Source organism: Hyaena hyaena, unplaced genomic scaffold (assembly GCF_003009895.1).
Source record: "Hyaena hyaena isolate Hyena2069 unplaced genomic scaffold, ASM300989v1 scaffold_396, whole genome shotgun sequence".
In the NCBI taxonomy this organism is placed as follows: domain Eukaryota; kingdom Metazoa; phylum Chordata; class Mammalia; order Carnivora; family Hyaenidae; genus Hyaena; species Hyaena hyaena.
The window spans coordinates 728,577-750,983 of NW_024081027.1; the positions used below are offsets into that span (position 1 = coordinate 728,577).

The 22,407-nt window shown below is 55.7% G+C and overlaps 1 protein-coding gene across 1 annotated transcript in view; it reads left to right on the forward strand.

Moving 5' to 3' along the window:
• ELAVL1 (ELAV like RNA binding protein 1) overlaps positions 1 to 22,407 on the forward strand; it is a 37,022-nt gene that overhangs the window by 8,824 nt on the left and 5,791 nt on the right. The window contains exons 2-4 of the mRNA XM_039251557.1: positions 3,779 to 3,966; positions 14,004 to 14,107; positions 19,812 to 19,965. Coding sequence (XP_039107488.1) covers positions 3,795 to 3,966; positions 14,004 to 14,107; positions 19,812 to 19,965 — 430 coding nt within the window. The 5' untranslated portion in view covers positions 3,779 to 3,794. The remainder of the gene's footprint in view (positions 1 to 3,778; positions 3,967 to 14,003; positions 14,108 to 19,811; positions 19,966 to 22,407) is intronic.

The window sequence follows — 22,407 nt, forward strand, 5'->3', positions numbered from 1 at the left end:
GGTTTGTGAGATTGAGCTGCACATGGTGGGGGGGGCTCTCTGCAGAGCCTGCTTGGGATTCTCTTTCCCCACTCTGACCGTCTTCTGTGTGTGTGTGTGCTCTCTCTCTCTCAAGTAAATAAATAAACTTAAAAAAAAAAAAGTCCTCTTTTTTACTAGGCATAGAGGACACTCCACTCTGAATAATAAGAATGGAGTAATTATTGGGGTGCCTGGGTGGCTTAGTCGGTTAAGCGTCCGACTTTCACTTAGGTCATGATCTCACGGTTCGTGGGTTCGAGCCCCGCGTCGGGCTCTGTGCTGACTGCCAGCTCAGAGCCTGGAGCCTGTTTCAGAGTCTGTGACTCCCTCTCTCTCTGACCCTCCCCTGCTCACGCTGTCTCTCTCTCTCTTTCCTGGAAATAAATAAAACATTAAAAAAAAATTAAAAAAAAGAATGGGGTAATTATTGCCCAGTTCATCACTGGTAAAAGGGGGAGGGAGAAGGCAGAAGGGTAAGGTGCCTAACTCAGAACAAAGGTGAGGGGAGGGAGAGAAAGAAAAAAGAAGAAAGAAGATAAATGTTTGAATCACCTTGTGAGCAGACTACCTTGTGCATTTTAATTTTTCAGGGTTAACCCTTGCACTTTGGTTCAGGCTTCAGCAAATGTGGTTGTTTGGTTTGTTTGTTTTTGAGCTAATGATCTATCTTAAAACCTCATGGGCACAGATGCTTTAACAGATTCATGGAGTTCTTCATGAATAAGTCCATTAATTCTGGTGGTCCCATGCCTTCTACTGAAAATTGGTATTTACGTAACCATCCTTGGTAATTCATACCAATTCGATGATATCTGGTGTTTTATTTTTACAAGCTACGGGGTCATATGTTCCTCACACATAACAGATCCCTACAGTTCTGAATCAGAGGCTCGCGTTTGTATTAAAATTTTTCCTAGTCACTACAGGTTATCTGCCAGAAAGATTGTACCATCTCACACTTGTATCAACAGTGTGTGAGGGTGTTTTTCCCCCTTATCGTTATTCACGTTGGGTTTTACCCATTCTGGGGGGGTCTTCTGTCTGGCTGCCAGAATGTGGTATTTCTTCTGACTTGGCATTTGCCTCGTTATTCATGAATCTGAGCTCTCCATGGCATCCTAGCCCTCTGAGCTGCCAGCATTTATTCGTTGTGGCTCATGTCCTTTGTTCACTCTCTGATAGTGATGTGTCGTTTTTCTTATGACTTTGTAGATGTTCTGAATCAAGTGGTCTTGGCCTTGGGAGTATTGACATTTGGGGCGGGACAGTTCTTGGTTGTGGGGCCGTCCTGGGCCTTCTGGGATGCTTAACATCATCACTGCCTCTACCTGCTGGGTGCTAGTGGCACACCACCTCACGCGGTCCAGACCTTGCCTGGTGTCCCCTGGGGGTGCCAGATCACCCAGGCTGAGAACCACTGACCTCAATAATGTAATAGGTAGCAAGTATTTTCTCCAAGTCCACTGCTTGTCTGTAGATGGTACCTTTTGCCATACAGAAGTTCTTAATCTTATGAAGCCTGACTTTCCAATCATTTCTTTTACGGCTTTTGATGTTAACCTATTTTATAGAGAACAAGGAGCATAGAACATTTTCAGATAAATAAAAGAAATGCTGGGAGAGTGGACTACGCACATTGTGTATGGTCGGAAGCAGATTAGGAAGTGGGAAGGTAGCAAAGAGCCAAATGTTTCCGGCAGGAAAAAATAATAATAAAATAAAAACCACACGACACCTCACTCCTCTCTCAGTGCTGACTCAGGGGGGAGGTGGGAGCCGTGTTCAGGTTTTTATATAACCGCTGGCAAGGCTATTTTTAAAGAAGGCTGAGTGCTCCTGACAGTGGGCACCGGGTTTTCCAGCAGAAAAGCAGGGCTGGGCAAGAGGGATCTGGAGAAAGGGGTGGGCTGCAGGACCCCTTTCTCGGAGATAGTGCTTCAGCCCTGTGGGGGTGAGTGCCTGCATATTTAGAGGCAGGGATGTGGGACACCTGAGATGAGGCAGCCGCAAGGTAGTGCTTGTGAATCGTGCTCCCAAAGTTGTGCTCCCAGAAGAGCCATGCTGGTGCTCTCAGCTGCTTTGATCTGGACTCCACTCTGATGCCATCTCTGTGTGCTGTGATGTTTCCCACTGAAAGTGAAGGCTTCTGCAGGCAGCTAAGGGCCTTCCAGAGCCCACAAGCTCTGAAGACCAGGCGCCTCTAACAGGTAGAGAAGTCCTACAGCTCCCGGCTCCTCCGTCGCTTTGGAGTCAAGGGAGGCAGAGAACCGTTGTCTGCCTGCCCGAGGCCAGACAGGCTGTCTGAGGCGGGGTGCTCCGGTGCACCTCATGGGCTCCTCGGCACCCAGCTGTACCAGGAGTACGCACAGAGATGAGAGAAGGCTCTAGAGACAACCCAGACACTGCACAGGAGCTTGAATTGCGGTGCTAGAATGGTTTGTGGCTGTTTCTTTGTATTGTTTTTAAGTAAGCTCTGCAGAGCTCATGGCCCTGAAATCAAGAGTCACACACTCCAGGGACGCCTGGGTGGCTCAGTCAGCTAAGCGTCGGGTTTTGACTCCGGTCATGCTCTCACGGTTCATGGGTTCCAGCCCCATGCGTGCGTCAGGGCTCTGTGCTGATGGCGCGGAGCCTGCTTGGGATTCTGTCTCCCCTTCTTGCTGCCCCTCCCCCACTCTCATTCTCAAAATAAATAAGTAAACTTTATTTTTTTAATGTTTTTTATTTATTTCTGAGAAAGAGACAGCATGAGCAGGGGAGGGTCAGAGAGAGAGGGAGATACAGAATCTGAAACAGGCTCCAGGCTCTGAGCTAGCTGTCAGCACAGAGCCCGATGTGGGGCTTGAACCCACAAACTGTGAGATCATGACCAGAGCCAAAGCCAGACACTTAACCGACTGAGCCACCCAGGCACTCCTCAAAATAAATAAATAAGTAAACTTAAAAAAAAAAATGCTCCACTGACTGAGCCAGCCAAGCCCCTCCCCACTCCTGTTTGTAGGCTTTTGGAAGCTCCTTAATAAGTAGAAATGATTGAGTTTGAAGTTGGTTTGTTTTAGAGCGGCTTTTGGGTTACAGAAAGGGTCCGTCTCCTCCAACCGAGTCTTCCCTGTCAGCGACACCTTGTGGTTGGTGTGGTCCTTTGTTAGGATTGAAGAATCTGCATGGACAGTTTGCCTTAGGGTTCCGCTCTGTGTTGTGCGTTCTGTGGGTTTGGACAGATGTGTCATAACATGCACACACCGTGAAAAGATCGCACAGAACAGTTTCACTGCCCTAAAAATCCCATGTGCTGTGCTTGTCCCTCCTTCCTTCCCTCCTAACCCCCAACAGCCACTGGTCTTCTTACTGGCTTTAGAGTCTCCTCTCTTCCGCAGTGCCCTACAGTTGGGGTCAGACGCCCAGACGCCGTGTAGCCTTTCCCACTTAGCGGTATACATTTGAGGCTGCCCCAAGTCGCTGGCCCCATAGCTCATTTCTTGCTGTCACCGACTAACCCTCTGTTGTGTGAATGCACCAGACAGTTGGAGTCTGTTTCTCCGCTTGCCTGCTGAGAGGCGTCTTGGCCACTTCCGGTTTCGGGGCAATTACCAATAAAACCTCTGTAAACATCTGCGTGCGTGATTTTGTGTGGACCCAAGTTGAACTTGTACTGCAAAGGAAAAACCCGAAGTGCCAGTCATTCGTTTTGCCTTAATACTCTGCGCCGCGGACATTTGGAATTTACCTGAGGTTTCTTTTTCTCCTCCCTCCTCAGATTTTTAAAAAATACAATGTCTAATGGTTATGAAGACCACATGGCCGAAGACTGCAGGGATGATATCGGGAGAACAAATTTAATTGTCAACTACCTCCCTCAGAACATGACCCAGGATGAGTTACGGAGTCTGTTCAGCAGCATTGGTGAAGTCGAATCTGCGAAGCTCATTCGGGATAAAGTGGCAGGTACAGGAACCAGGAGGGTTTGTGAGGGGTGCACGGGGCCGTCCCTTGGGGCACCGCAGCCTTGAGCCGATGGCCGTGTGTCAGGCTCTACTGTGAGAGAGGTTTGGATGTAGGTTCCCAGGAGTTCATTGTAAGACAGAGTGCGTGTGCATACACAGTGCGGAGGTGGGAGGGGAGGGAAATGAGGGCGCCCCAGAAATGAGGACCGCTCCATGAGCTGTAAGAGACCAGAGAACGACAGCCCGGCCTGGCTCGGTCGCGCCTGTGGAAGGGACTCTGGCCTAGGCAGGCCTGTTCCTGCCTTCCCGGGTCCCCATGCGCGGTCAGGCCTGTGGCAGAACACGGAGCATCCCCCTGGGCGGCCCTCTCTGGGCCTTGGGCTGTGCTGTTTGCTGTCACACAATCACGTCAGCTGGAACGTCTGAGACACCCTGAGCTTGACCTTGACCTCTCCTGGAGCCGGAGCAGGGCTTCGGGTCAGCAGGCAGGCTGCAGAGTTGGATGCCGGCTGCAAGCCCCGCTCTCCCGCTTCCTCCATGTGCGAGCCCCAGACGTAAAGTGGGGATGGTGGCTCCCCCATCCTGATGCTCACCTACCTCGTAAGGGTTTGCAGACACCCAGGGAAGCCATCCTTCTGGAGCTGCCTCCGCCCTAAGAGCGTGGTTTCAAGGAGAAAAACATGTAAAGACCAGGTGCTGCAAAGCACTTCCTTCCTTTTCTCCCCTTGGAGGAACATTGTTTTAGGGAGCTGCCCTCCCACCCCCCGCCTCCCCCCTTCCCCCTCTGCTCTGGTAAGCTGACCAATGGGCAATTCCCCCAAGGAAGGCTCTGGCTGCCACCCTGGGCTGTGGGACTGAGTCTCTCACTGAAAGCTAATTTAAAACTTAAAAAACAAAATCTTTATTAGGAAATAAGATAATATCTTGCTGTATTGAAACCTACATAAAAGTAACGTGGAACCCCACGTACCCATTGTCGTACCCCATTGCCTCTCAGCTTCTGCCAGTAACCTGAAGCTACCTGTCCCTGGGATGAGCCCTGGAGAGGCCAGGTGACCGATGCACAGGGAATTACAGAGGAGGAATGTTCCACACAGAAGGCATTGAATTCAGAAGTCTTTTAAGTACTCTCCCAATTCTGAGAGTCTGTGATTTTAATAAACATTTTCTAAATAGGAATTGTAGCTAATACACAAGTTGAACAGTGTTAGAATGTTCTAGAAGCCATTTTCTTTCTCCTGTTTCAGGAGGCCATCCTGAATAAGAGAGTCCTTGTTCAGAGGCATTTTAAAATTCTCCTATGCTACTAACAAGACTTGCCTTTCTCCTTTTATGTTCTGGTGGGAGGGAATTTTTAGCCCCATGGATATTCCTGAGCCTTGCATTCCAATTTTGCCAGCATTCTCGTGGTTCCCGACTTCTTTGTCTACTTGCTTGTTGTGGTTTTCAAAGGAATGTGAGCTATGTTAATAGGAACACCTAGATTTGGCGAGATCAGGCCAGAGAGAGCTGGTTCCGGGAAGGAGGTAAAAGCAGCAAAGAGTAACTTGGAAGTTATTTCAGTTCAGAGATAACTTTTTCTTCCCTTTGGACAAGATAAGTAAAGGGTACTGAGCGTTGTGGAGTGGGTGAGCCCGGGCTCGATTTCAGCTCGGCATCTTGCCAGCAGCCCCTTAAATTGGACAAGGGGACCTTCCTGAGAAGCCTCCTGCATTCCCCTCTCCATCCTCATCACGCTGCTCTGGTGAAACCCCACACCTGGGTATGTTCATCGGACGGCTGGAGAGAGTCCTGCCCTGGGTGCAGGGGAACCCAGGCCGGCGGGGGCCCCGGGGAATCAAGTCCCCAGCTGAGCTCAGCCCGCGACACAGGCCTCCCCAGCCCCCACGGCAACCACTTCGGGCCTGTTGGCACCCTTCGCTCTCGGCCCATGACCGCCTCTCACCTCGCAGTGAAAATAATAGCCATCTCCGTTTCTGTTTGATTCGGGGCCACCTGGCCAGTGTCCCGACCCACTCCAGCGTCTGTCCTCTTTGAGAGAATCCTCACTAAGATTCTCCGACTTCCTCTAGCCCAGGGTTTTCCCACTTGAGCACTCCCGACATTGGGGACTGGATTATTGGGGGGGGCGGGGGGCATCTTGTGCATTGTGGGACGTAGAGCAGCATTGCTCGCTCCCACCTGCTACATGCCAGGGGCATCTTCCAAGTCACGACAACTAAAACATGCCCCCAGACCTTACCAGGTGTCCCCCGAATCCTCCCCCTCCTCCCCGTGAGAACCACTAACTGCTGTCCTCCCTCCCCTCCCATTCACAGAGCCGTCAGCGGACTGTCTCCTCCTCTTCCTTCTGGAAGCTTCCTCTCCCCTTTGGCTTCCATGAACCACCTGCCCAAGACCTTGCTTTGCCTCCTGCAGCTCCTTCCCGGCCAGTTAGCCAGTCCTTCAGCTTACTCCCAAGCTGCTCCTCCCTAAGCCCATCCTGGGAGAGCAGATGCCCCTCCACAGCTTCACTTTGTCCTCCGTCTGTCACCTGCGTGTCAGTGAGACTGCTCTCTGAGTGTCACGCCCCTCAGCCCCTTTAATGCAGGGTCTTTCAGGCTGGCCTGGACTGTCCCACCAGCTGCTTTCTTGTTTCCCAGCGTCTGCGTCCCAACAGGTGACACCAGTGTTCTCTCAGGGACTCCAGCCAGAGATCTAAGCATGACCTCTGATGCCTGTCCCTGGCATTCGTCCTTCTGGATGCTTCCATCCCTTTTCCTCCAGCCCCCCACCCCCCGCCACAGATCTAGATAAGGCCACGTCGTCTTCTGCCTGCACTAGCATTCTGACCTCTTAACCAGCCACCTGTGTTCCCTCCAGATGGTTCTCTTCACTGCGGCAAAGGAATCTCTTTAACACTCCGCATGCAACCCTGTCACTCATCTGCTTTAAAACTCTTAGTCCCCGGCCCTGCTTGCTTTAGGGCACCTTCCCTGGCCCAGCCATGTCGGCAGTAGATGCTCCTCATCAGGGTTCCCATAGCAACCGGGCAGACGGCAGTGTGGGCTTCCACACTGTACTGAAGTTAGAACTTTCTGGTCCAGTAGGTCCATATGGTTCTCAGAGGCAGAGACCATATTATGTTCTTAGATATAGTCATAATCAGTGCTTGTTGAATGAATGAATGAGCGAATGGATCTGGGGATTGGAGAAGAATGCAGATCAGCATGGACATTCGTTTGCTCAGCAAATGTTTATTGAGTGCCGACCATTGGCCAGGCACTGGTGACAGGAGGAGTGAGGAATGGGTGGTGGCTGGGATGTTGGGAATATTTGGGAATGTCTGACGTGCTGGCTTCCAAGATCAGCATGTTTTGGGCTGGCCAGACCCAGCCCCCGTGTTGGGGACGTGCATTTAGCGCTGCCTGTTCTGTCCATAGCCTCTCGCTGGCCCCACTGTATAGCTCTGCCCTGCTCTGCCTGGTGTCTGGCCCCTCTGCAGATACCACATGGCCCAGGAGCCAGCCTCCACCCCCTCCTGGACTGTCCGTCCTGCTGGCTACTTGGTCCCCAGCCTCCAGCCTATTTGCTCAGCTTCTGACTCATGGCCACGCACCTCTGGTCAGGATAAAGCCCACACCCTCTGCCTCTGGCTCCCAGGTCTCTGGGGCCCTTTCCTCCTCCTCCTCCTCCTCCTCCTCCTCCTCCTCCTCCTCCTCCTCCTCCTCCTCCTCCTCCTCCTCCTCCTCTTCTCCCCAGCCGCTGTGCTCTCCACTCACCCTCCTCAGCCCTGACTGAGCTGCTTGGCATTCCCCAGACAGGCCCTTCTCTTCCAGTCTCGTGACTTTGCAAATGTTGTTCCCTCTGCAGGAGAGCCCTTCTACACCAAGCCAGCCTGACCGCTTCTTGTGTTCTTGGTGGGAATCACCTTTGTTCCTTATATAAACAACAACAACAACAGTGCAAGACAAAAAGGAAAAGTTTAAATTACCCCACGTCCCACCACGGTTAGCTTTGTGGTTTTTGTCCTTCCATACTTTCTTCTGCCCATATTTGTGGTCGTAAGCAACTACGTGCTTCTAGAACCACTGGGCTCACCCCACTCAAGCTGTGGTGGAAACTTTTCTTCCTGCACCTGCAAATGTTTTTCTGTCACTGAACATAAGCCATCTCGTCAGAACAGCTCCGTAGTGTTCTGTCATCTGGAGATTGAGTTCACCACAGGTTGTAACCGTATTTCCATATTTATAAACCCCACTGGGAGAAGTATCCTGGTGCAAACTTTCACTCACTGTGGTATCCACTGGAAGTCTTCCGAGAAGTGAGCCAGTAGACGGGAGAGTGTGTACCTTCCTGGACCCTGTCACCAGCTGAGACCCATTCTGCCCACCCCTGCTGTCCCCTGGGCTGGGGCGGGGTGCGGGGGGGTTCTCCTCTTGTCTAGCCTAAGTGAAAAGTAACATCTGATTGGGGTGGTCATTTGCTTTCTAATGGGGTTCTAGTGGCTGTTTGTACTCTTCTTTTGTAAAATACCCTTCTTGTCCTTTGCCCATTTTCTTTCTTGTGGGGCATTTGCTCCTCTTACTTCTTGTCTCATTAACTCACCCAAGACCTGGCCCTCCCCCTGTGAAGTCTTCCCTTGAGCCCCCACAGACATTTAAAGCAAGAGCTCTGGGGGCACCTGGGTGGCTCAGTCGGTTAAGTGTCCGAGTCTTGATTCAACTTAGGTCATGATCTCAACAGTTCGTGGGATTGAGCCCTGCGTTAGGCTCTGTGCTGACAGCGTGGAGCCTGCTTGGAATTCTCTCTCTTCCCCTTTCTCTCTGCCCCTCCCCCTCCCCTCCAAGATAAGCAAATAAACTTAAAAGAAAAACAGAGGAAAGTAATTTAAAAAGAATTTAAAAAAAAAAATGAAGGAAGAACTGGACTGTATGGGCCCCCTCATGTTACAGGGGAGGACTTGTCTGTGGGGCGCTCCCCTCCCTCAGCCACCCATTCTGGGTCAGTTTGAGAAACATCAAGGGATGAAAACCTTACGTCTGGCTGCTCTGGGTGGCGAATGTAGCACGAGGTGCCAGGGCATCGACTCTAGGTTTTAACTTCGTCTCGGGGTGCCTGGGGGGCTCAGTCGGTTATGATCTCATGGGTCGGGTCATGATCTCGCAGTTGGTGAGCTCGAGCTCCACATCAGGCTCTGCTCTGGCGTGTAGAGCCTGCTTGGGATTCTCTCTCCCTTTCTCTCTGCCACTCCCTTGCTCTCTCTCTCTTAAGATAAATTACCGTGTCTGGAGAGAGCAATGTTTGGAAATGGGTCAGGGGCCCCCTGGCAGGGGGAAGAGTGCTCGCCTGGAGGCAGCCTCGGTATTCTCCAGGCAGCGGTCTTGGCCTGCTGGCTGCCAGGAGACCCTCGCGTGTCAGATGCCACCCAGGCCTGCTCAGCCGGCCAGTCCAGGCCGTCCAGGCCATTCGAACATGTGTGACGTCCCCTTCCTGGAGGATGGCAGTGCTGGTCTGGGACCAAGCGAGAGAAGCAGAGCTCTGCCCGCAGTGCGGGGATGGCATGAGCTGGGGGAGTGCGGGCTTCTGGGAGGTCCCTCAGCCTCACACCCAGAGTTTATCCCTGTTTCCTCCTTGGCCGTTCTCCCTCTCCTCTCTCTTTCTCGCATCTGCTGCCCCCGCCCCTCCCCCAGATCTACATACTGGGGTCTGGTTGGCCTCCTGTGCCAGCACTGACCCCAGGCAGTCCGCGCCTGCGCTCCGTAAGTCCCAGCAGCCTGCGCAGGACCCGTGCCCTGCCTGAGCCCCGCCCCTGCTCCAGCACCACCCTTCAGAGCTTCCTCTGTCGGAGCTTGTCTTCCACTGCCCTAAACAAGGAGGGGTAGCACCCAATGGGCCTTCGTGGCCTCGATTTTGACAGGTTCACCGTGTCTGGGGGCAGGAGGACCATCTGTAAGGATGTCGCAAGCACACCTACCTGACCCTGGCCCTGGAGCTGAGGCAGGCCCTCAGGAACTGTGTTGTTCCCCTGCACGGCTTATGGACCCTGGTAGAGAAGCAGGAACTTGGGGGCTGCTTTGGGAAGAGAGGGGCTCCCCCAGGTGCCTGCTCTGAGCATAGACAGTCGAGCGTCTGCAGAACTGAGGAGCCCCGCTCTCCTCATTCACTTCCAGCAGCAACTCTCAACCTGGGCTCCACATTGGGATCATTGGGAGGCTTTAAACACTGCTGAAGCCACCCGCACTCCTGCCCCACCCCGCCCCGTGCTGGTGCTGGCTCTGGCTCTGGCCTGGGCACGATGGTTTTTAGAAGCTGCCCTGTGATGCTGGCGAGCAGCCGAAGCCCAGAGCACTTGGTCTCTGGGGAGCGGCTGGGTGGAGGCGGTGGCTCGGCACTGTGTTAGGCATTCCCTCCAGTGCCCTCACTTGGTGGGTGCAGTCCAGGGGCTCCCCTTCATTCCTCACCAGCCTTCCCTCCACCGCACACAGGTGCCCACTACAGGGGGTTGGAGAGACTCAGGGGCAGGCCCAGCCCCAGAACGGGGTATATAGAGATCACTCCCCACGGTGCTCCCTTCTGCAGCAGCCCATCTGCGGGGCTTCTCAGAGGCTCCTCCTCCTCTGCTGTTCCCCTCCCTGCCTTCCCACCCCCACCCCGGCGCCTCCCTACCCAGCCTCGCTCCCAGGCTCTGCCTGGAGGCCCCCTCCACCCAGCAACTGTCTCTGGGCCGTTCCCCAGCTCATCTCGTTCAAGTGCACTGCTGCCTTTCGTTTCCTGGAACACACTGAGTCTCCTCTGCCTCACGGGCTTGGCACCTGCTCTTCCGTCTATACCACTTGCCCCTGGCCATCCCAGGGTCATGCCACAAGAGTTAGGTCCTCACAGGGCACTTCTGACTGCCCTGTCCACCACAGGCCTGCCCCGTGAGCCCACACACCACAGCGGAAACTACCTTTGTAGCACCTGGGCGCAGGTTTTGCTGGTTAGTTTCCTGCTGCTCTGTCGTCCAGCTGGCCCAGTGGCCATTAAGCCACAAACCGTCCTCCACTATGATCATCATCAAACCCCCTGGCCAGGGGCCTGGCACATAGTAGGTGCTCACTCAATACTTGTCAACTCATTGACGAGAACCAGAACCAGAGTGGAAGCAGGACGCAGTGGCCGCTTGAGGGTGTGTGACTTCCTGGGTGACACTGGCAGTTGTGGCCACGTGGTGGTCCAGGAGGCTACCCAGGGAGAGTGTATGGTTGACACAGAGCCAGCGGTGGAAACCTGGGGGCCATCTCAGTGGGACGGCTGGAAGAGTAAGAGCTTGAGGAGGGACAGCTGGGGAGAAGGAAAACCCAGAGAGAAAGAAAACCAGGTGTTGCTCTCCCATCCTGGAGGAAGTGGCCCCTCAAGTGAGTTGGCCGTGCCCAGTGCTGCTGAGAGCTCGGGGAGCAGCATCCTGACCCTGTCTGTGGGGCGGCACCTGACAGCTGGATGGCCTCGATAGACTGGCAGTCTGCAGTGACCGCCCTGGGGCCGGGCCACCGAGCACCTAAGAGGCAAGGAATCAGGACCTGGGGCCGGGCAGGACCCGTGTTTGTGCTGAGAGCAGCCAGCTGTGGCTGAGACATAGGAGTGTGGCCTGGTCACGAGTCCTCATGGGTGTCTGGTCTTCCCTAGCAGAACTCGGGCCACCCGCGGCACTGGCAGTGGAGGAGACAGTTGGTCCAGGGTCGGGCTTGGCCTCGCAGGAAGAGCAGAAAGATGAGAAGACACAGGTGTGTGTCGTGCTGACCAAAGAGGCAGAGGAGCCCATCCGGCAGCCAGCTGAGCCAACGGGCTCCATGGCCTGGGTGTGGTGACAGATGGGCTGAACAGGAGTTAGAGAGCAGGTGTTTGGGAGTAAGAATCCCGACAAGCCTGGAGTTGGGTCAGAAGTCTATACCACAGACATTCTGCATTCAGTTGTAATGCTTGCGGCCTGGTCCGTTTGCGAGGGCTCTGAGTTCGCAGCCTGGAGTTGAGTGTGGTTTTCTGGACTGTTTTCTGAACTTCTGAGTCTGACTTTCCTACTGGTTGGGGTCCCAGCCCCACAGCCCCACTGCTCTGGGCTCCTAGCTGTCCAGAGTTTAGGAGCTAGTACGTCTCTGAGACCTGTGGGATTTTGTTAGAAATATGGTTGTGGAAGGTCAGCTTTGGGGTTTGTTTCTCTAAAAAGGAAAGCGGCCCGTGCAGCACTGCAGGTGGCTCATGTAGCTGCTCTGCCCTGAAGGAGGGAGAGTATGCCTCTGCGAGGTGCTCCTGGGGCCTCCATGAGGTGCTCCTGGGGTGCACAGACTTCCTTCCAAAGCCTACAGTTTCGGCGGGGGGGGGGGAGGACTTTACAATGAAGGAACCTGGCAAAGTGATAGGTCATGTGACAACACGCAGCCCCTGGTACTGTGTCAGGAGGAGGGTCCCTCACTCTGGGGTCTTTCTCCCAAAACCCGTCACCCACTGTGGCTTCACCAGGAGCAAAATGTCTGACAAACCCAAGCTGCAAGAGATTCTACAGAATCCTTGACCAGTCGTCCTTGAAACTCTCAAGGTCATCAAAAACAGGGAAAGTATGAGAAGCTGTCCCAGCCAAGAGCAGCCCAAGGAGATATTACAACTACATGTCACACAGAATCCTGGGTGGCCTCCTGGGACAGAAAAGGACTTTGGGGGGAAACTGAGGCAATCTGAACCAAGCATGGACTGTGGTTAACAGTAACATATTAGTATTGGTTCCTCAGTTGTGACAAATGTCCCATCCGATTGCAAGATGTTACTACCAGGAGAAACGGGGTGTGGGGTCTGTGGGAACTCTTTCTGTTATCTTTATAATTTCTCTTTAAATCCAAAAAGATAATGGTATCTAGTTTTTTGTTTTTTTGTTTTTGTTTTTTAAGAAAATGGCAAAACTGGGTTAGGGTTAGGCTCTCTGCTGGGTTCACATCTCATTATCAACCCTGAGGGTCTGGGTTCGTCTGGCACCCAGAGACCCCTGCCCCATGCAGCTCAAGGCCTGGCAGGTTCTCTACCCACTTGTTGTCGCCCTCCACCAAGCAGGGGAAGGGAGCGAAGCTCTGTGCCCAGCACTCAATGGCTGCCCGCCTTCACGGCGTGTGGGTGGGTAGGAGCTGGGCATGTTGGTTCTCCTCTCCGGGCTGCCTCTGCCCATCCTCTGCAGCGAAAGGACGGGGCTCCTTCCACTGGGCCCCTCGGCCTTGGCCCTCTCTGGGCTCCTGAGAACCAACAGCCCCTCCCCTGCTGGGCTGCGTCCCTCCCGTGGCATGCCATTGCTGGTCACTCCTGCCACTTGAATGTTACACCCACCTGTAAGCCTGGATTTCTCTGGGAAGAGCTCAGGTGTTCTAATCCCCCAGACTCTGATAGTGCCGCCAGGGGGAGCCTGGGGGCCTGGCCGGAGCCCTGAAGGCAGGTACACAGCTCGCTGGGGGCCTTCCCTCAGCTCCAGCTGCCCTTTGTGCTTCATGTCATCTGCTTTTTAGCTTGAGTTGTCGGCATTCGGGCAAGTGAGAGAACCAACACTGGGTGGCACTAGAGCCCAGCAAGTCTTCCCGCTGCCAGGGCGCGAGCCATGGAGAAACCTCTGGACGCAGACAGGCAGCCATCACGCAGCTGTCCCCACCTGCCCGTCTCACCCACTCATGACCGTCCTCTCCTCACCCCTGGAGTCCCCACATCTCAGCTGGGACAGGGCAGGGGCATGGGACTGATGTCCTTCTTGCTTTGGTGACGGGTTCCACGGGATGGCATTAGTAGCACAGTGTTTCTTTTTAAATGACTCTTTTAAAGAAAAGAAATCATTAAAAGTAACATTTGTCTGTTGTAGAAAATTTACACGTCGCCTAAAGAAACGTAACAAGCAGACCGTATAGGTGGTGACCATGGGTCTTGTCACCCCACTTTCGGGAGGCCATGGCTTTTAGCGACCTTGTCCTTTGGAGCCCAGTGGCACATGGTCCTGTTCACCCTCCCTGGCTCTCGGCCAGCTTACCAGTGTGCACGTGTTCTCCCCCGCAGGGCACAGCTTGGGCTACGGCTTCGTGAACTACGTGACTGCCAAGGATGCGGAGAGAGCGATCAACACCCTGAATGGCCTGCGGCTCCAGTCAAAAACGATTAAGGTAAAGAGCTGCCGTTGCCACCGAGGGTCTGTGCCGGGCCCCTGGCCTGGGCGGGGTGACCTCCCCTGACCTCACCTGGCTGAGGGATCTTCCCCTTGCCTCCCCGTCGCTATCAAGGGGACCACTGGCTGGGCCGTTTCTCGGAGCCCTGGTGCGCTGGGCAAATCTGGGGTGCCTCCTGTCCGCTCGGAGCGGAAACATCGCACATCACATCGCCCCAGGCCGCGCGGGTGCCTCTCAGTCTCCTCAGCCCTCTGAGCAAAGGGAGGGTCACTGTGAAGGGCACTTAAATGAGGACAGGCCTCTCCCCAGCCCAGGGTGTGCTTTCCTTGGGCCGAGCAAGCGTGTGTCCAGCCTTGCCCTCCTGTTCCCTCCTGGCTTATTGCCGCAGCGGCAGCAGCAACACTGTCCCTCACGCCCTCCCTGCCGAGGTCTCTCCCCTCCTGCCCGGTCACAGCCAGGGTATTCAGCATTCATTTTGCTAATGTTTATGGAGTACCTACTGTGTATCAGGCAGTGAGCAGATGAATTCCCGCTCTCACGGAGGGGCGTGTGTGTGTGCACACATGTGCGTGACCACACTCCAAAAATAAACGAAAACTCCACAAGTCACATGTGGCAGAGGTAAGTGTCGCAGAGGTACATGGCGGGGGATGTTCTGTGAGCTGGCTTCGCATGGACGGTGACTTGAGGGACGCCAGGGAGCCACCAGGTCACTCCCAGTTCAAGGGCTGTGGTGGCTTCCCCCACCCTCATGTTCTTCTCAGCCTGCTGCCACTTACCACCCCCTCCTCCTCCTCTCGGCCCAGAGCCCCACCTCCGCCCCGTCCGCAAGTGTCTGTCTTCGGGCTCCCGTGATCTTGTGCAGCTCCAGACCCGGCCTTTACTCCCTGCTGAGCCCTCCTTTAGCACAGGCATCCTCCCGCTGCCGCAGGCTGGTGCCCTGACCTGGCTTCCTGCAGCAGCCTGGCAGGCACCGTGCCCACCTGTGTCGCCTATAGACCTGGCAGGTCGGCTGTTGTCTCTGAGACGCATGCCTGCCGGCATCCTCACCCTCAGCAGGAAGCCACCTGGAGTAAGATTGTTCTCTGAGCTCTTGGACTTGCCAGGTCCTCCCACCCCACCTCCCATCCGTCTGATGCCTATGGGTGCCCAGAAAGGTCCCCCTTGGGCCTTACACCAGGGCTGGGCTTCCCAGACTTCCCTGGACATCAGGACCGCCAGGGGTGCTTCTGCCATAAAGGTTCCCAGGACTGCAGCTCGGGCCTCCCCAGTCATGCTGTGGGGTGGCCCTGGGCACCCACATTTCCTCCCGCCTGCCGGCGAGCTCTTAGAGCACACGTTCAGTTCGGAGGGTGGTGTTCCATTTCTGCTGTTGACGTCTTTGTGACACGGATTGCTCGCGGGTTTAATCATCCCTGAGCCCCCTGTGGACTAGACCTGCATGCACACAGGCCCTGTCACGTGCTCCCTGGGGGCAGGAGCACAGCCCTCACAACCTCTGTGGCCAGCATGGGCTCCCGGAGGCGCCTTCCACTGTGGAGGCTGGCGGAGGCCACATGTCATAGCCTCTCTGCATGTCCGGTGACTTTTGTTCCTCTCCGCCAGCTCTGGATTCTTTATTCTCAGCCCAGAGCTCCCAGTCTCTTAGGAAAGATCTCTTGTATTTAGAAAATGGTTGCTAATGCCAGGAGGGCAGACGGTTACTCTTATTCAAATGCTGAAAATTCATCATTACACAAGTTTGTTTCAGGGTCCAAGCCCTCTGCTGGCGCTGGGTCCCAGCCCACGGCTGTCCTCAGACAGCCCACGTGCTGACACGGTGGTAACTCCTAGACCCCTATATGATGGTACCTCATATGGGCTCCACCCAACTTGGGGAGCACTGAGAGGGTCCCTCAAGAAAGTCAGTGTTAAGATGGAGGAGAGCAGGAGGAGGTAAGGGTAAGAAGGGCCAGGGTGGGGGCGTGAGGGTGTTCTGAGCAGAAGTGTCGTCAGAGGCCAGGTGTGCCGCTTACGGACACAGGTATGCTGGAGGGGACGCAGTGGCCAGCATGTCACGGGAACTACAGGCTATCCCCAAGGTTGAAGCCCCACTTCTCACCCACAAAGGCTCGTCTGCCCTCCAGGCTCTGAGATCGAGGCACCCCACGGCCCCCCTGGATGTGCCCTTGATCTCATTGGCGTTCTCTCTGATCTCTCTGGTTGTAATGTCATTCCTTGATCTGAGTAGGGGGTGAGGAGTCTCCCTGTCCCTGTGCTCTGTGGCAGCAGCCCAGGCAACCTCCAGTGAGGAGAGGGGGTGGAGGTGACAGGCTGCGTGTGGCGCAAGTGCCAATCCTATGTGATTGACATGGTACCTGTCAGGGGCTTCTGATGGGTCAGGTCATTCCATACCCTGTCTCTGTTTTCCTCACCACAGCCTGGGAGAGATGATCCCCAATTTAGGCTTGAAGAAGAGTTGTATAGAGTTGTGACAGGTCTCCCAAGGCCACACAAGTAAAGAAGGGCAAAGTCAGGGTTTGAAATGGGTGCCTATGGTTCTGGGCATTTAACATCACTGCCTGGCAGCTTCCCCGGCCCAGCGTGGGCGGTGGACACCAGAAACCAGACCAGTATAGCTTGGATTAGCCGTAAACAGGGCCCAGGAGACCGCAGCACAGTTAGGCGGGTGTTAATAGTAATAACGGCTATTGCTTTTATTCCCTCATTCAGCCATGATTCACCGAATGCCTGCTGTTCACCTGCATCTCTTCTAGGTGCTGGTGATATGGCAGCAAACACAAAAGTTTTGCCCTCATCGAGTGTTGCACACAGTTAAATAAGTAGAACACGTAGGATGTCAGATCAAGATAAATGCCATGGGGAACATTTACATGGAGGCGGCGGGGGTGGAGGGGGCTGGGCACTGCCTGGGGGGCCAGTGTGGCTCTGGGGCAAATCAGGTGGTCGGGCCGGTGGATTTGTTTCTTAGGACTATCATGACAGAGCACCTCAAACGGTGTTGGGGTGGTTGTTAAACAACAGGGATTCATGCTCACAGCTCTGGAGGCCGAACGCCCGAGATTGAGGTGTGGCCAGGATAGTTCCTTCTGAGGCTGGGAGGGAGTCTGTCCCCGGCTGTCCCCTGGCCCAGGGGTTGCGGCCACTCTGGCGTTCCTGGGCTCATGGAAATGTCACCCGGACCTCTGCCTGCAGCTTCGCCTGGCATTTTCCCTGTGCGCATCTCTGTCCAAATTCCCCCTTTTTCTGAGGACGCAGTTACTGGATTGAGGCCCATCCTGCTCTGGCATGTCCTCATGTTCATGAATTATATCTGTGACAACTCTTTCCCAGTAGGGTCACGTTCTTCTATGTGGGGTGAGGTTAGGACTGTGACATGGGAATTTGTTGGGGGACACAGTTTAGCCTTTATAGGAAGGTTTCCTGAGCACGTGACACGAAAAGCCCTGCCTGCGACAGAGGAGCAGGTGATGCTGAGACCCTGTGTCATGGAGCCCCTGGAGCACCAGGTGCTCCAGTGCCGTCTCCTTGGAGGCCGACCAGCCTCGGAACTTGATAGTGGCCGGAGAAGGAGGGAAAGCTGCGCTGGTGGTCAGGGGCCTCAACGGACCTGGTGTCAGAGGAGTCGAAGCACCTTCGGCTGGAGAATGCATTTTTCTTTCTGGGGCTTCATCGAGGGAGGGTCATGTCAGTACCAGAGTCTGCACTGCTTCCCCGGTGCCAGGGTCTTGGGCTGGGGGTGCTCTTGCCCACAGTGTCCTTCATTAAAAGCCAAGGGTGACCCCAGATACAGCCCCATCCAGACAGGTCTGCAAAGGGCCAGACCAGATGGCCCTGGGAGGCCTAGCCTCCCCTTAAGCCATCCTGCCCGAAACACAACATCACTGCCTGGGGCCTTTGGTAAAATGGGGGAGCCAAAAATTGCAGCCACACTCTCTGGCAGGAGTTTGGAGTATTCTGTGGGCTGCTGATGCAGACCTGGAGGGTTTAGGCCTAGATGTGACAGGTGACATCCTTCTCTGGAAGTTGAGGAGGGTGACCAAGCCCCGACCGACTGGTCAGCCACCTGCCTCTGTGAAGGGTGACAGGGAGACCCCACAGGCCAAAGTGGCCTCTTTATCTCAGGGGACAGTGCCACATCTGCCCCACTTGCGTGGAGGCCGTCTGTCCCCAGTGGGCCCTAGTGCTCTGGGACATCTTCCCGATCAGATGGGGGCCACTTCCATTCCACACTCCTCTGACGTTCAACCTGCACGATCCTCGCACCTCTTCGGGGGAAGCTGGGCTCTGACCACACCATGTAATTTCTCTTTCATTCTCTCTCCCCCTGGACCACACCCTGCTCTGCTGGCAAAGGTTGTGTCTCCTGTTGCCTCCTAGGGACTGTCATAGATTCCGACTCAACAAGCACATGAATGCAGGGGTGCGGCGGGAGGGGAGGGCGTGCTGGTGTGTTTGGCACAAGGAACCACACTTCTGCCCCTTCTGGCAGGCCTGAGCGTTGTAGTGAGAACACACCTGTTGTCTGTACCTCGTGCTGCCTGGTGACACCTGAGAGGTTGTGTCTGCTCCTGGGTTATGGTCTCAGGCTCTTCGTCTCCTCAGCTTGTGACCCTCTGGGAGAGCATTATCGTGCACAGGCTTCAGTCCCTCACCTTCCGGAACACACTTCTCTAAGATCCTCCTCCCCTTCTCATTCCCTAGCCTCCTGACTCAGATCTGACTCCACTGGGTGTGATTGAGGCCTGTCCCTTCAGGCCGCCCCTTTAGAGACAGAGGGGCCCTGTGTCCCAGCTGCTCCTTCCCAGCAGGGGTGTGACCTTAGTCTCATTCCTCCATTTATTCATCATTCATTCATTTTTGAGAGAGAGAGAGGGCCCAAGTGTCCCTGTATGAGTGAGGGGAGGGGCAGAGGGAGAGAGAATCTTAAGTGGGCTCCAGGCTCCTCCAGCTCAGAGGCGAGAGGGCTCTGTGTCGTGCTGTGGGATCATGATCCGAGCTGAAATCGACTTCACCGACTGAGGCACCCGGGCACCCCTCCCTTTGCTCCTGGCCTGCATGGCCCATGGCCGTGCACGGCCGTCACCCTGGCCTGGGAAGGCACGAAGGCCTAGCTTGCCACTGGCCCCTGCGGCCTCCCGCGTATCTCAGCCCAGCAGACGTTCCTTACAGGCTTTATTCAGTTCCGCAAAACCCCCAAAAGGCATGGGGTCGTTTAACGTCGAACAGCAAGTGTTGGACGGCGGACTCCCCAGACCCCGGGGTCCCCTATGGGCTCCAGTAGCAGCTTTGCCTTTTGGCAGGTGGCAGCTCCTTCGGACTCTTCACAGGCAGGACTGGGTCCTATCCCTGGGAGCAGGCAGAGGCCACAGTAGGAGAAGAGACAGCTGCAGTTGAGTCCTGGCCTTGTCTGCAGCCAACCGTGGCCCTCAGTCTCTCGGCTGTGAGAACTAAGACTGTGTCTGCCTCGGTGTGGGGTGTGAAGTCCAAGTGAGAAAAGGCCGCAGGGCGTCCATCTGGCTCGCTGCTTGGCCCGCGTGAGCTACTCGCGCGCAGTGTCACAGATGGTGAGCGTTGGTGCAGCTTCTCACCAGGAGGGGGGCTTTTTCATGCCCCCATATCTAACCCCGCCTCCCCAATGCTTTGAGCACACACCTGCCCTAAGCCCAGCTTAGGAACAAAGCCCACCTTTGTTTTCAAGGTGTCGTACGCTCGCCCCAGCTCAGAGGTCATCAAAGACGCCAACCTGTACATCAGCGGGCTCCCAAGGACCATGACCCAGAAGGATGTGGAGGACATGTTCTCTCGGTTCGGGCGAATCATCAACTCCCGGGTGCTCGTGGACCAGACCACAGGTACGGGGGGGTGGCCCGCGTGTGGGCTGGGCTTCCCCTTCAGGTGGCGTCAGTGTTGCTCCGCCAGGGAGCACAGAACCAGAATGCGGACACTGGCTTTTGCTGCACGAGTCTGGGGAGGTCAAGTGCGGTTTTGTGCGTCGTGTGGTGAAAATAAGACTCCTGGCACCTTTCCTTGGGCACCCAGATGGCCCAGCCTGGCCTAAGTGGGCAGAAAGGCCGCCAGTGGGCCATTGGCCGCTGCTTATTGCAGGCACTCGGGGTGCAGTGTGGGACAGCCTGCACTCATGACCTGGAGCCCCCACTTTCCACTGGCCTAAAGCCACAAGTGGCTGCTTCTGAGGAGCCGTCCTCGTCCCCATGATGTGGCTGTCCCCCTCATAGCATGCTCAGAGCTCAGAGAGCCTCAGGCAGTGAATCCCCCTCACTGACCAGCCTGGCCACTTCGCCAGCGCCTCTCAGGTCCTCTCCGCCCGGGACGTGAGCAGCCTGGGCTCTGGGCTTTGTGTGAGGCCGTCAGGCACAGTGGAGGGGAGGCCCGGGACCTGCCCCCACAGGAGGGCCCATCGCACGAGGCGGGGCCCGGTGCTGACGGTGCAGTCCATCCGCCCCACAGGCCTGGGCACCGGGCTCGGGACGTTCGTTGCTAAGCCCTGTGCATGGCTCTGTCTGGGCGGCAGTGAGCTTGGTCCAGCCTGCTGCAGCACTCCTCGGCTTCTTCCCCTCCCGGGGTGGGAATCTGCTGACAGACCACTCACGGGGCTTCGAGAAGCCATCCGAATTATTTGCGTTTGATGTTCATGTTCTTCCAGTGGAGTGCATTCCCCATGCCCTCGGCTGTGGTATGAAAACAGAAAACAAACACAGGGTAGTTTGGTCACAGGAAGCCATGACTTCGAGGTGACCTCCCTTCCGAGAGGCCAGCAGCGCCCCCCGGAGGCTGCAGAGCAGCTCCCGGAGCGTGGGTGGGCTGGGCCTTCCTGGTCTGTGACAGATGGGGGTGGAGATGCGCACATTTTCCTTGTCCCCCCAAGCTGTGTACTTTGGGGTGGCAGCCTTGCCACTTGCCCTCCCTTCTCCGCGCTCCGCCCTGCACGTGCTGGCCCTGCTTCTGGGGCTGTGGTCCTGAGCTCAGGCCCAGGGGGTAAACCCGAGTGCCCTGGGGCCTGAGTGGGAGGGGGGCATCGGAGCGAGGTGCACTGTCACCGGGGAGCCCCGCGCCTGGTGCGGATGCCCACCCAGACACCTGGTTCTGCCGGAGGGACAGGGGCCACACTGCGGCCTCTGTTCTGCACCTGTGCCCTGGGTCAGACATGGCGGCGGGGGTGAGGGTCCCATTTACATGGTATCAACCCCTTTGGTCCGCACCAGGACACTGTCCCGTGTCCTTGAAGCCCCCCCTCCCTCACCTTCAAGTGCCAGTTGAGAAAGAACAGTGCAGTGCGCCAGTCAGTGCACGTGTTTACCCCCAGCCCCACCTGCATAGGAGCACCAGTGTGGGCTGCCCGGGGCCCCGGATGGTGTGACCACGCTGTTCCACGTTCTGTTTCCGTGGCCATCCTTTTCTACGTGTCGCACATACCACTTCGCCTCTGCTTGTCTCTCTCCAGCCGGGCACAACTGAGTGGAGCTGCCTTCTCCAGGGACACCCCCACCCTGGCCGTCCAGCTTTCCCCAGTGGCTCCCGCCACCCTGAGGAGGTCACTTATGCAGACAGTTGCCCTCAGCCATTTGTGGGGCATCTGGCCTCCCTTCTTTCTGTAGGGCTGGTGTCTCTTAGAGCGTTGCGGGCACCCCGGGATTGCCCCCCAGGCTCAGCTATGACCTCAGGGTGGCGTCCATGGGAATGTCCTGCTCTTTCAGGCATCCCACCAGGCTCTGCTGCTCAGCAGAGGGACTGTCTTCAGAATCTTTGCGAGGGGCAGAAGGAGGGGTGCCGTGAGGGAGTCCCCAGGGCTCCCTGTCCACAGCCCTGCCCTGGCCCTGGGTGGTGAATTGGGGAGTTAGAAAGGTGGAGCCCCAGGACTGTGGGCTTCCATTCCCACCTCTGCTCCAGAGGCAGCCACTCAGTAGGCCTCTCTACCAGGACCCAGGGGATCCCAGGGGGCCAAGGCAGAGACCAGTGATGCTGCCAGGTTTGCGGGTCGTTTACCTTGTGTGATGTGCCCTGGAGCGTTAAAGGGACGGGGCAGCGCTGAGGGCAACGCTTAATAGCTGACAGAACTTACTTCTTACATTTTCTGTGTTTTCTCATCTGTTTTCATTGTTAACCCTATAGGTTACTCATCTGGAGATCATGCCATTTGTTGACCTCTGCTCTTGATTCTAAAAACAGGGGAAAAAACCACGGGGCCCCTTCAAAGGGCGTCTGCTCATCGGATCATTGAGTGAACGTGCTCCCCCTCACGCTAACGTTTTTTCCCTTGGGTGGTCTTCGTTTCA